Source organism: Vipera berus (genome assembly GCF_964194415.1).
Source record: "Vipera berus genome assembly, chromosome: 1".
NCBI classification, from domain to species: Eukaryota; Metazoa; Chordata; class Lepidosauria; order Squamata; family Viperidae; genus Vipera; species Vipera berus.
In genome coordinates this window covers 199,121,653-199,135,152 of record NC_138202.1, presented here as the reverse complement: position 1 = coordinate 199,135,152, position 13,500 = coordinate 199,121,653, and the positions used below count along the sequence as shown (strand labels likewise).

General features: G+C 36.9%; 1 protein-coding gene and 1 long non-coding RNA gene across 2 annotated transcripts; one reads left to right on the top strand and one right to left on the bottom strand.

Annotated features, from left to right (window-relative positions):
• Positions 1–48: 48 nt before the first annotated feature.
• On the top strand, positions 49–12,154 carry DNAAF10 (dynein axonemal assembly factor 10). Its single transcript, XM_081314730.1, has 8 exons — positions 49–289; positions 4,420–4,520; positions 6,094–6,224; positions 7,880–7,981; positions 8,728–8,843; positions 9,304–9,438; positions 10,386–10,483; positions 11,409–12,154. Exons 1-8 carry the CDS (start codon positions 98–100, stop codon positions 11,614–11,616), a joined length of 1,083 nt encoding a protein of 360 aa, XP_081170856.1. The 5' UTR covers positions 49–97; the 3' UTR covers positions 11,617–12,154.
• On the bottom strand, positions 8,702–11,397 carry LOC308660373. Its single transcript, XR_014024729.1, has 3 exons — positions 10,841–11,397; positions 9,891–10,081; positions 8,702–8,898 (listed from the first exon to the last, which is right to left on the bottom strand). It is a non-coding gene; the product is annotated as an uncharacterized lncRNA (long non-coding RNA).
• Positions 12,155–13,500: the final 1,346 nt, after the last annotated feature.

Here is a 13,500-nt window from a genome sequence, read left to right as displayed (position 1 = left end):
ACGCATGCGCGGAGACGCCTGAGTAGGGGGGGAGGGTGGTGGCGCAGATTTAGGTCCCGTCGGGTGCCGTTGGGCTCGGGGGCGGGTTCTCGCTGTCATGTCGGCGGGAGGCTTGCTGGAGAAGCCGCAGATCATCGCGCATACACAACACAGCTTGAATTACACTGTCTTCGATTGCAAATGGGTGCCCTGCAGCGCTCGCCTCCTTTGCTTGGGCAATTTCCCGCGCGGCACCGGCGTCATTCAGCTCTACGAGCTGCAGGGCGGCCGCCTCAACCTCCTCCGCGAAGTAAGGAAGAGAACGCGCCGGGCTGCAGCCCCCGGTTCTCCCACGGGAGCAGCAAGAAGCCCACGAATACCAGCCTCACTCCCAGGAGTTACTACTATACGCTTGGCAACCACGGTGCTAATTTTGCACGGGCCACAGGATACTTTCCTGGGCTTAAGTGGAAGCTCAACCGTGGGTTCCCTAAGTTTTCTACCGACTGAGATCGAGGGCTGATATAGTAATTCCAATAGAAGAGAATATGTGTAGCTCAGGGGTTGAACTAGGAAGTGTTGTGCTCTCTGGGCTTGGTTGTTTGCACGCAGCCGTTTCATTACCCAACTAGGTAACATCATCAGTGCTAGTCCCGAATCTGCGGTTTGCTCCCTCTTCATGTACAATAGCATGCCCTGCTAGAGTTGGTGGAGTATGGTTTTCTCTTTGGCAGTTCCTTGATTAGAATATTGTTGTTTGCTTTATTGCTTGTCTAATGTTAATCCCTGCTTATCTAACGAGTGGGTTGCTGTAGACTAGAGGATGCACCCTGGTCTTTTTGTTTCCTTTTTTTATTCTCTCTTGAATTTTGTCCAAATGTGATTTTTCTTTTATGTGTCTGATACTGACACAGAGTCCTTTAATGGGTTTTTACCATTCGTAAAATGAGATCTCAGGATTGAGGTCTTGTGTGAATTACATATGTTTATCAAGAAGTGACATCATAAATTGGCCTCTGTCACTCTTTGTGTACTTAGTAAAGATTGCCCTATGTTGGGGGCCCTGCATTCATTTTCTTACAAGTAGAATGCCTGGAGTTTGCCTCCACTGGCATTAATTGCAGTGTCTGAAGCAAGGTGTAGATGAATGCAGAAGATGAGTAGGAAAACAGCTTAAGGTTATTGGTCATTTCAATATTAATCTTTTAATTAAGAAGCTTCAATTCCAGTTAACAGAATACATGCTACAGCATCTTAGAACAAATCATGAAGAAATATATCCAATTAGTCCTTGACTTACAGCCATTCATTTGGTGTCCATTCAAAGTTACAACGGCAATGAAAAAGTGACTTGTAACCATTTTTCATACTTATAATCATTGCAGCATTCCCATAGTTATGTGATCAAAATTTGGACCCTTGGCAACTGGTTCATATTTATGGCAGATGCAGTATCCTAGTGTCATATGATCTTTTGTGACCTTCTAATAAGCAAAATCAAGTGGGAAGCCATATTCACTTAACAGTCATGTTATTAACCTAACAACTGCAAAATGGGGCAAAACTCACTTAACTGTCTTGCTTAGTAACATAAATCTTGCGCTCAATTGTGATAAGTCCGGAAGTACTACTTGTATTGGCATTAGTATCTTCTAGCTATGTGAGCACCCAGTATTTGGCAAAGCAGTATATTCAAGTCACATGTTAAGAAATGAGTAATAAAGAATGCCACAGTGCTCACCATGGAAATAAGCATTAACTGTTCTTATATACATAGCAGTCCGCTAATCATAGTGCAGTTAATTACTGTAGCCATAGCACTGCAAGAGATGCACAACCCATTGGTTTTATTCTTTTCTATAGTACAGATTGACTTTGTAGAGTATAAAATACAGTAATTAAACCCTCACAAGGGGCAAACGCTTCATTTTTTTCCCCATTTCAGGGAAAATGAAATTAAGTTTTAATTTTAATATTTCTTTCCAAAAAGAAGCATATTTCTTCTATAAATAAGTTTTTTTTTAATATGAATGGATCACCATGAATGGCCTTGATGAATTGTTGGCAGAGAGTTGAAACGGCATATCTACTTTAAAGTGAAGCATTCTTTAGAAGATCTACATACAGTATATCTTCTGTAAACTAGCTGGACGGGCTAAATTAATTAGTTTAACGCAAAGTTCTGTTTGCAACTGAGGTGCATGCAAAATATACTGGCTGTGAAGAAAAGTATGTGGAAAAGCACAGTATATTAGTGTATACCTTATAGCAGGGGTCCCCAACCCCCGGTCCATGGACCATTGCCGGACTGCAGCATGCCAGCAACCAGTCTGCACAAACAAGGAAATCCCCATTCGCAGGATGCAGGCAGCACACAAAAACATGCCCCCTCTGGTCCGCAGAAAAACCTCTCTCCACGTAACCGGTCCCTGGTGCCCAAAAGGTTGGGGACCTCTGCCTTATAGGAAAAGTGGGGACAGGGAAAGTGTGTGCTATATATAGTTTTTTTAAAAAAACAATTGTCTACAAACACATACTAAATGGAAGGTTGGGGAAAAAAGAAATAGATGAAGTTGCCCATATGAAGTGGGATTGTAAAGACAAGGCAAAATGGAACAGAGAATAAATATAATTGCATGTTTTTATAGAAAGAGTTCATCTTGGCTCAAAAGTTATAGAAAAAAATTGCATCTTAATTTGATTTTCTGTAAAGAAATTGGATTTTATGGATCTGGCAAACTAGAATGTTGGTCATTCTGAATTTATTTATTTGTTTATTATTTATTTATTAATTCGGTTTATATACCGCCCTACTCCCAAAGGACTCAGGGCGGTTTACAAGGCAAAATTTAAAAACAATACAATATAAAATTAAAATTAAATTAAATTAAGTCTAGCCGCAAAAAATTAAAATCACAATTTAAAAACATTAAACCCCTCAGTCCAGAACAGATAGCTCAAAGAACCAGGTTTTTAGGTCCCAGAGAAATGAATGAAGGTCAGGGGCAGTCCGGAGTTCCCTTGGCAGTTGATTCCATAGGACAGGCGTGCCCACAGAGAATGCCCTCCCCCTGGGGATCGCCCGTCGGCAATCCTTGACCGGTGGTACCCTGAGGAGGCCCTCCCTGTGGGAGCGCACAGGACGATGGGAAATTGATGCTGGCAGCAGGTGCTCCCTTAGGTAATCCGGGCCCATGCCATTTAGGGCTTTATAGGTCATCACCAGCACCTTGAATCTCACCCGGAGGGCAACTGGAAGCCAATGCTTTAAATCTTTCTGTGTATAAATTTCTATATATTAGTTCTGTTAAACACATGTATGATTTGTAAGGGATGTACAAGTAGCCCTCCATTTACAACCACAATTAAGCCCAAAATTTCCATTGCTAAGCGAGACGGTTAAGTGAGATTTGCCCCATTTTACGACCTTTCTTGCCACAGTTCTTAAATGAAAGATTGCAGTTGTTAAGTTAGTGACATGGTTGTTAAATGAATTTGGCTTCCCCACTGACTTTGTCAAAGTTGCAAAATATGATCACATGAACCTGGTACATTGCAACCCATCATAAATACATGCCAGTTGCCAAGTGTCCAAATTTTGATCACATGACCATAGGGATGCTGCAATAGTCATAAGTGTGAAAACTGGTCAGAAGTCACTTTTTTCTCTGGCATAACTTCGAACAGTCACTAAATGAATGGTTGTAAGTTGAGTACTTACCTATATTTAGAAGCTTGAGATACGAATTGCAATTAAAAAATGACTTCACACTAATGTGAATGGAGACTTCTAATTTTTCTGTTTTATGTCTATTTAGATTATGCATCTAGAAAGTACTAGGTTAACAATTTGTAGATACATTCAATTGGAGAAAATAAAGGAGAAAGTGCATGGGAGAGGCATTCTTTATGCCTTTGCAATGATAATCATCTTTGACTTATTTGGAATTGTTCCCCAAAAACTATGAAGTCAAATGTGTTAATTCATTAAAGAGCCTTGGTGGAGCAATGGGCTAATGCCTCCTTAAGTAACACCAGCTGCCTGCAATTAGTGCAGGTTCGCATCCCACCAGGCTCAAGGTTGACTCAGCCTTCCATCCTTCCCAGGTAGGTAAAATGAGGACCCAGATTGTTGGGGGCAATTAAGCTGACTTTGTAATAATGCCGCTGGGGTGTGTGTGAAAGCCCTAATAAGCAGGCATATACATAGAATGAAGGCTACTGCTAAGCTTGTAAGCCGCCCTGAGTCTTCGGAGAAGGGCGGGATATAAATGGAATAAAAATAAAAATAAAATAAATAAAATTTGAACCCTAATAGAAGTGAAAAACTGTGTTCAGTTAATGTTTGATTCTAATATGTAGAATATGTTCTAACAGGTAAAACAAGACATAAATTGAAAATAATAATCATTCAGTGTAAATATTTATCTTTACTTCCAGATTGAAAAATCGCGTCCTATTAAATGTGGAACCTTTGGGGCTGCTTCTTTGCAACAAAGATACTTAGCTACTGGAGATTTTGGTGGAAATTTAAATATATGGTAAGATATGTTCATTTTGCAAAGTTTAAAGACATGGATTATTAATATATTATTAATTTAGAAGTGTTAGGTTTTTAGACAGAAATAAAACATTTTACTTTGAAGAAGACTGAATTAACTTTATTATCTTTTATGATTTTTTTTTCTGAATATTCCAGCGTCAATTATAAAATATATTTTAAAGCCCAGGTTAATTTTCAGACCAATCTGTGATTCAGTACAGATAGTCCCAATTTATAGTTGAACTCTTAACAGTTGTTCAAAATGGTAATCTACTTGCAAAATAAGGGTTTATGACTCAGTTCTGAAGTTCTGACAGCTGTCTCCTGCTCCTCCCCATCACATGTCCACACTTTTGAGTGCTCCACAGCATGGCTGAATTTACACCTATTTGTAGCATCCTGGGGTCACATAACTGCATTTTACAATGACTTTGCTAAAAATCAGAAGTAACTTCCGGTTTCTAGCAAAACTGTTCCATAGTAAATAATGGCTTGCTTAATGACCACGGTGTTCATTTAATACTGCAGTGTTCCTTTTATATCTGCTGTGTTTGCTTACTGACCACTGCAAAAGCAGTTGTAAAATTGGGTTGGTGACATGACCGAACTGATTTGTGACAGTTGCAACATGCGATTGTAATGGGTAGGCTCCATTATGGTCATATGTCAAGGATTATCTATATAATAAATTTTTGTAAAAACATTTTTTTAAAAATTCCACATTGTAAGAATTATAATTTTTATATCTTTCCATTTTGCATCATGAGGGTAATAACACACATTTTCTTTTGACTTCTGTCATGTTTTAAAGAAGAAAAAAACTTCACATTAGTATTCAGTTTTCTGTGTAGTAAAGATAAATGAGAATTCTGTATTCTGCAACTGATACTATCTTACCATTGGTTCTCTCATCAGAAAATTTATAAATGACACTAGGCATCAATTTGATGACTGGTGTGCCATGTATGAATAGATGAGCCTAGTTTTTAGACTTACACATTAAAAATAGTTCAGAAGCACTTTGAATCTTTTGCAAACACGTTTCTCAGCTACTCAGTAAAAGCAGTCTTGTCTTTTTGAAAGTTTCTACATGATTCTTTAAAAAATGGTTACTTTAAGAATTATATTAACTTTAATAAATTGATTCCTTAAAGGAGGTGCATCTTTTCTCTGAATTTATGTGAAATTCTGGGGGGAAAATACCCCAGACTATTAATGAATAATAGAGATGTGTTGTGACCTCAGGTGGACAGAAACACATCTGCAGAATTATTATAATTATATTTTGAGTATTGAATGTTACATTTCTAAGCATATATACTGATAAATATAAATATACATTTCTGATCTTGGGTTGGGTAGTAGTAGATTTTATGGACTACCAGGAAATGTCATTCGCAATAGGTCAAATTAGGAAATTGTAAAACTTTCTAAAAGGTGAGAATGACAAACTACTTCCATACTGGCATCAAGAAAACTGTGGTATCCATATAGTCATCAAGAGATGAACTCTAAATGAAGGAGATGTTTATGAACAAACATAAAATAACGGTTCCATTTCTGCTGTTTAGGAATTTGGAAGCTCCAGAAATACCAGTATATTCTGTGAAGGGGCATAAAGAAATCATAAATTGCATTGATGGAGTTGGTGGTTTGGGAATTGGTGAAGGAGCTCCAGAAATTGTGACAGGAAGTCGTGATGGTAAGTTAGTCATCTTGCAATGTCCTCAAAGGAGAGAACAAGGGAAGTAGGTTAGAATAGGATACAGATAATTTAAATCTGTAAAAATCTGCAATATTATGAATTAACTTTGATTTTAAACTTAAATTGAATGGAAAATACATGGCAATGAGTTCCTTATGTTTTTTTCCTCCCATCATCCAAGCACCCAAATTTTGATCAAGTAACTGTGGGAACATTGCAATAATCATAAGTTTGAGGACTGGTCATAAGACACTTTTTTCATCACTATTGTAACTTCAGTCTTTAAACAAATGGTTGTAAATCAAGGAATATTTGTATTTAGAGAATTTTAAAAGTATGAACTTATAAAGTTTTTTCCTGTGAAACTGAATTATCACTATTATCACATTTATTAAACAAGCAAATATTTTTGTGGAATATCAGTGATAAGCTACAAATTTATTTATAATCCAGCAGATTCTGAAGAATTGAAAGAGAACAATCAGCAGATTAAATTTGCTGTTCATTCCAGTTTATGCCTGACATTCCATAAACATTTTTCACTCGCATAAACTTGGTAACAGCATTATAGGCCAGCCTTTTTCCATGTGAGAGTCCTCAGTTGCCATATGATATGGTTACAAGATTCTGCAATAAGATCTACATATGCTGTATGTTCTATTTTGAGCATTTTCACATAAGTCATTAGAGAGTTGGAACAAAGTGATAGCTACATGTGTGAAATGAAAAAAGAGGAACACAAATAAGTCAGCTACAAAAGTCTAAGACTGATTTATAAAGTATGTTTAAGCTGGTAGTATTTGGCTGACTTTGGGGATAAAAACTTTCAGATCTAGTTAGTCCTTGAATGGAGAAATTCTGGGAAATATGTGAGCTACAGGCTGCCTGTGAAGCTGAAAAAGCTCCCCAAAGAAGGTAACAACCTATATTACCAAAACCATATAGGTGAGGCAGGGAAATATTCACTCAGAGGTGTGCCCAGCTCAATTTTGTATCTGATATAAGGATTTCCTTATATTTTTTGCTTTTGGGCACCAACTTACCCTTCCTGGGAAGGGAAGATGGGGTTCAGGGCCACCAGGGTAACCATGAGCTTGTCCGACCTAGGTGAACATAGGCCCAATTCATATAAGCAGCCTCACATTAGATCTGATTTGTGTTTTTGACCAACTAACATATAATCTGAAGACAGGACATTGCATTAGTTCTTTGTGATAGTCAGGTCATGCTCTGGTTTCCATGGCGGTATAAACCTCTGCAGGAAGGAGGGACCTCTGATCTCTCTTCAGTCAGAAGGAATTATAGAAACTTGGCTCTTCAGAAAGACATTTGAGGATGAATATGATCATGCTAACATGTTGGCACATCAGACTGACTGAAATGTTATCTTTTTATTAGTAATATTGTCAGTCACTGATGATTTTTGGAAATGAAGAGGCATATAAGTTGGAGAGAGCAAAATAGTAATCTGTGTTTACACTGTTGCCAAGAAAACTACATGGATTCATTTGTGAAGTCACCAGGGGCTGAACTAAACTCAAAAGACTTTTACACAGAGATAGATAAATGCATGTATATGCATGATGTTTTCTCAAAAGCAAGCTGCAGGCGTGATGTAGAAGAATAAATACAAATTTATGTGACGGTTGCAGGGACAGTGAAAGTCTGGGATCCAAGACAAAAAGATTTTCCTGTTGCCAATATGGAGCCAGCACAAGGAGAGAGTACAAGAGATTGCTGGACAGTTGCATTTGGTAGGTCTGAGTTTCTAACCTTTTCATGCCATATAGAAATTGGTCATGGAATTTATTTTGTTTCCCCATTACTTTATTCTCTGAATGGCTGTTTGCACTTTAAAAAAATGGGGAAAATCTTTAGGTTCTTACACAAATGTAATATTTCTCTCTATTAAAGCAGCCTGTTTTCAGGCTTCAAAACCTAAAAACATGTTACGTTTGTGTGCGGAACTTTGTGCTATATTGAAACAATACATTGTGTTTATACATGGTCCAAAGCATTTCTTCAGAATAATTTTTAAATCATTCACAGTATTACTGAATATCACAATATTCCTTTTTTCAGATGCTCTGACACACAAAGCAGATAGGAATTATTAGGGAAAGATTGAAAATTTTGTTTGAAATGCAGCCCCTAAAATTATTCCTTTAGAAATCAGGCATTAACCTATTGCTTTTAATCTTCTCCAGTATCAAACAGCCAGTTTGGTATCAAACAGCCAGTTTAAAGACCCCAAATCCTGTTATTCAGAGGCAGAAAATATGTGCATTAATGTCTTTTTAAAAATAACATATAAATTCTGCAATTGCTACTTCTTTTGCTTTAATGCTGTTTTCTGAAATAAAATGATTTGTCTATCATTACAAAACTGTTTTACTGCAAATATATTTCCTTAAAATTGGTGTACAAATACAGGTTTGTTAGAATAATGTTTGGTTACTGTTGATTCTTTATCTCAATACTGTCATTTTATTTTAATTAGGCAATGCATACAATCAAGAAGAACGGGTTGTATGTGCTGGCTATGACAATGGGGACATCAAGCTGTTTGACCTTAGGAATATGACATTACGATGGGAGACCAACATTAAGAATGGGGTTGGTTAGACTTTTTCTTCTTCTTCACAGTTTTTCTTCACAAGTCTTTGTAATTCTGTGGGGATGGGTAACATTTTAGAGTTTTTCTTTGTTAGTTAGTCAGTTTGTTTTACCTGACTTAGACTAGCAGTGTGGAACAATAATTATGCCAGACCAAATATTCTTTAAAGTAAACATGAAAATAAAAAAAATGTAGTCTCTCACTTTCAATGGGAAATTCATAAATGTTGTTGAAGTGTAAAATTTTGTGAAATCCTGTTGCATAATTCTACTAAAAAAAGGCCTTTGATGCCACTAAGGCTAAGCAGAGAACTAGAAGAGGAAAAAGATGGAGCTAGCTATTCTCTTTCTAGATTATGCATCCTGGATAGAATGTCCTTCTAAATAAATTGTATTACAGTTCTTTCTTGTAATGTGTTATTCAGTTGTAATTTATTGGTTGGTTGCTTTAAATTTCTAGGTCTGCAATGTTGAATTTGACAGGAAAGATATAAATATGAACAAATTGGTAGCTACATCGCTTGAAGGAAAATTTCATGTTTTTGATATGAGAACTCAGCATCCAACTAAAGGTTTTGCTTCTGTTTCAGAGAAGGTAAATTACTTTGTTTAAAAAGAGATTGCTAATTTATAGTGGGAGGTGTTTTGTTGCCACATGCCATTGAAGGAAATGTCCCTAGAACATTTGTCTCATGCAAAGCTAAATTCAGAATGGATTGGAATATTATTCTTTCTTTTAACAAATAAGGTTAGAAGCCCTTTGATATGTGGAGAACAATTCATCTCAAGATGCACATCTAATCAGGAAAAAGGAGAATATGTTTGCATTTGTATCTAGCCTTCACTGTGGAAAATGTACATTGAATAAGATGAATAACTCCCAGACGGAGTGCTCCAAATGAATGAGCCACCTAGAAGAGTCAAATACACATTTACGCACTGAACTAGGTCACCCTGTTATCAAGCAATTAATTGTGGTTGTGATGAATCCTGAATTATCTTGTATTTTTGGAAGAACTGGAGAGAGAAAAATGCTTTCTTACTCACCCTGGGCTTTGTGAATTGGAAGAGAGACTCTCGATGCGTCTCAGCTTGCCCAGGCAGTAAATCAGCCCCTTCTTTGCATGCTCTGGCTGCCTCTCCATAACTGTCACTCATTTTTGCATTAACGTAAGAAGTATAAAAAGTCTGCCTCCTTCACCAAGCATGAAATGAAACTCCCCCAACTTCCATTTTCTCTGTAACAACAAAACACATAAGGGAAAATCGCTTTATGTTTTACAGAATTAGGCAGAGTCATGTGACTGCCAGAATTACGACGACTTCTGAACTCAAGGGCTCATGCTTAATGATTAGATAAATGTGTGCTTGTTCGTCATTGCACATTGCAGGCTAGATTTGGGGCACAAACACAATTTTTAGCTATGTTCTAATCACTCACTTTACTGATTTTCTTGAGTCTTGATTTCAGTCTGTTATAGAAAACTACAAAAGATTTCTCTTTATTCTCTCTCTCATTTTGTTAAATAATTTTGTTGTCAGGCTCACAAATCCACTGTGTGGCAAGTTCGGCACCTACCACAGAACAGAGATATCTTTGTGACAAGTGGAGGAGCTGGAAACCTTCATCTCTGGAAATAGTAAGTACTTTCCATGAAAGTCATGTTTTTTGAGCGATGCAAATTTTGTACCTCTTACAGAAGTACAGGCTTACAACATTACATTACAAGATGATCAGGGGCCTGGAGACTAAAACATACGAAGAACTGCTGCAGGACTTGGGTTTGGCTAGTCTAAAGAAAAGAAATAGGGGTGACATGATAGCAGTATTCCAGTATTTGAGGGGCTGCCACAAAGAAGAGGGGTCAAATTATTCTCCAAAGCACCAGAGGGCAGGACAAGAAAGAATGGTTGGAAACTGACCAAAGAGAGAAGCAACCTGGAATTAAGGAGAAACTTCCTGACAGTGAGGACAATTAACCAGTGGAACAGCTTGCCTTCAGAAATCATGGGCATCACTGGAGACTTTCAAGAAGAGACTGGACAGCCACTTGTCTGAGATGGTATAGGTTCTTCTGCTTGAGCAGGGGGCTGGACTAGATGACCTCCAAGGTCCCTTCCAGCTCTGTTCTATTCTAAGTACTAAATATTTACAGACTTAGAACAAAATCATAGAATTACACACTAAAGCAATAAAAAGACAAAACAAAAAATCAGCAGTTTGAAGGAAGCATTTGTAACAGCAACAAATTAAAAAACAAGACATTAATATAGTACAAAATAATATAATGCCAATCCCTCCCCACCTCTTAAAAAAGGCAAAACAGGAAAAAGCAGGCAGACCTTAGTGAGATGAAAGTTACCACTGAGAGATCTGTGCCTTTTCTTTGAGCACACCTTTCTTTTGATCTAACACATGCCATAAAGTTATTCAGAAGATAAAATGCAACGTCTCTCAGAAGGCATCCTGAGGCTTTTGGGAAAAATGTAGGAAGATAGGATAAAACAATTTTCATTATACATATTCATAAAGTGGTTTTACTCATTTTATTTTCCCTACTTTAGTGAGTATCCTGCACAGCGCTCCAAGAAGGATTCAGAAGGAACAGAAATGGGAATAGCGGGTTCAGTTAGCCTTTTACAGAATGTCACATTATCAACCCAGCCAATTTCTAGTCTTGACTGGAGTCCTGACAAACGCGGTCTCTGTGTCTGTAGCTCATTCGACCAGACTGTTAGAGTACTCATAGTCACAAAATTGAACAAAATTTGACAGGGTTTTCTAACAGCAAAACACTTTCACGTGTGTTCTTGAACAAATTTGGAAAATTAATGAGAAGACACAAGATATGAAAAAGTTTTCATGAACTGTGGATTTTACATTTCTAGAAAATGTGCCTGTAGTAACATATTAAGACTTATTCACTGTTGTAGATGTATTTATATCTAAGCTTCCTTATGCTTATAGCAGAATTGTTGCAGTATAACCAATTTTCTTTAAATTAATTATTTTAATTATTTTGAATTCCCAAGTACTCTTAAGTAGCCTGTTTATTACTATGTTTTGGATTAAACTGATTAAAATTTGAATAGCTGTTTTAATAGATTAGATTTGTTTTGTTATTGACTACCTGTTTAAACATTGTATGTTCAGATCAGTAAATATTCTGCCTTTAAAAACAAACGTCCTTAAAATATGTGTTTGAGGTATTATAGATGTTAATCAGATTGATAAATAAACAGATAGATGTAATTTACCTGATATATTTATATAATTCTTAAGAGTGTCAAATAAAAAAATTGTATTTTTTGAATTATTTTAAGTATAATGATTTTAGATTGTATGAATAGTCATCCTGTCCTCTAGTGGAAGATTGGGCATATTACAGAAAATGAAGCAAAATAAAACAGGGTTTGAATGACACGCATTGGAACAAAATGAAATATGTCAGAGAAGCTACCTATAGGACTTCTAAGGATTCCCAAGTGTTTATTAAGAAATTGTTATCACAGCTCCTATATATAAATGGTCAGTACATTATGTGAAATGTAATTGGGTTAATTGAGCTATGATTATATTAATCAGGGATACGCATTACATGAATATAGTAACACTGAACACAATTAGACAACCACATTTTAATCAAATGTACTGGCAAATTCATTTTGGTTAGCTTACAATTCAGAATGTCCTGTAAATCCAACAACAGCAACAATAATTGATTAAATAATTTGTGTGGCCCATCTCCCAGTGATTCATTAAATTGAATTGATTACAGTCTCATTTATAATGGGTTCTGCTACAAATAGCAGATCTCTCTTGTACAAAAGGATTGCATTTGTATGCTTAGGCACAAAATACACATTTTAAATGAATTTAGAAGTCAGTTGCTTTCCATTCCAGTTTCTTACAGATGATCACATTTTTGGGTGGAGTGGGGTGGAGAATAAGAAAAAAAAATAACTTTTTGGTAGCTCAAAGCTCCTCCTCCCCAGGAAAGGGTGCAATTGGCACACAAGATGAAGCTGTGTAAAGGCTTTTCTGATCATGGTCATTATGTTCCACAAACAGCCATGAGTGGAAAGAAGCTTACGTAATTGCACAGGTAGGTTGGTGAAACCCCACTGATAATTTGGTGCAGTGAAAACAACTCCAGGAGATGGAGAATTCCTGGAACTGAGTCTAAAACCGAAAGACACTCAGTCTTAGGGATGAGTAAATGTGTGTGTCCTGCTCCATCCAAGGACAGAACTTCTATAACATCATTAGGATGGTCCAGCATGGAGATACAAAGCTGGATATGCCATGAGTTGTTTTGCTCTTGATTTCATGAAGAAATCATAATGCCAAAGTTCAAAGAAAGTGGTAAGCCATAAATCACAAGGACAGGGTTACATAATGTTCAAAGCAAAGAAGCCACATAATAAACTAACACTATTCAGTCTAAATCAGATTTTGCCAGATAGTAAGACAAGCTGAAGATTATGGAAGAGTGGGGAATACATCTGCCCTGTTCTTATAACACCATAACTCTCAGCCATTAATATAATCAAATCTCCCTCTTAATGCTTCTAGCTGCAGTCTTTTTAAGCCATCACTTTGAGAACAGGAGCTCCCCATCTGTTTTCTCAAGAAAGTGTGAAGTATGTCATGAGC

Bases quoted from the DNA above. Each gene is read 5' to 3' on its own strand.
- DNAAF10 (XM_081314730.1), top strand. From the start codon at position 98: ATGTCGGCGGGAGGCTTGCTGGAGAAGCCGCAGATCATCGCGCATACA. The intron at 4,521-6,093 runs GTAAGATATGTT...TCTGCTGTTTAG, and splicing joins GGTGGAAATTTAAATATATG to GAATTTGGAAGCTCCAGAAA. The intron at 9,439-10,385 runs GTAAATTACTTT...TTTTGTTGTCAG, and splicing joins TTGCTTCTGTTTCAGAGAAG to GCTCACAAATCCACTGTGTG.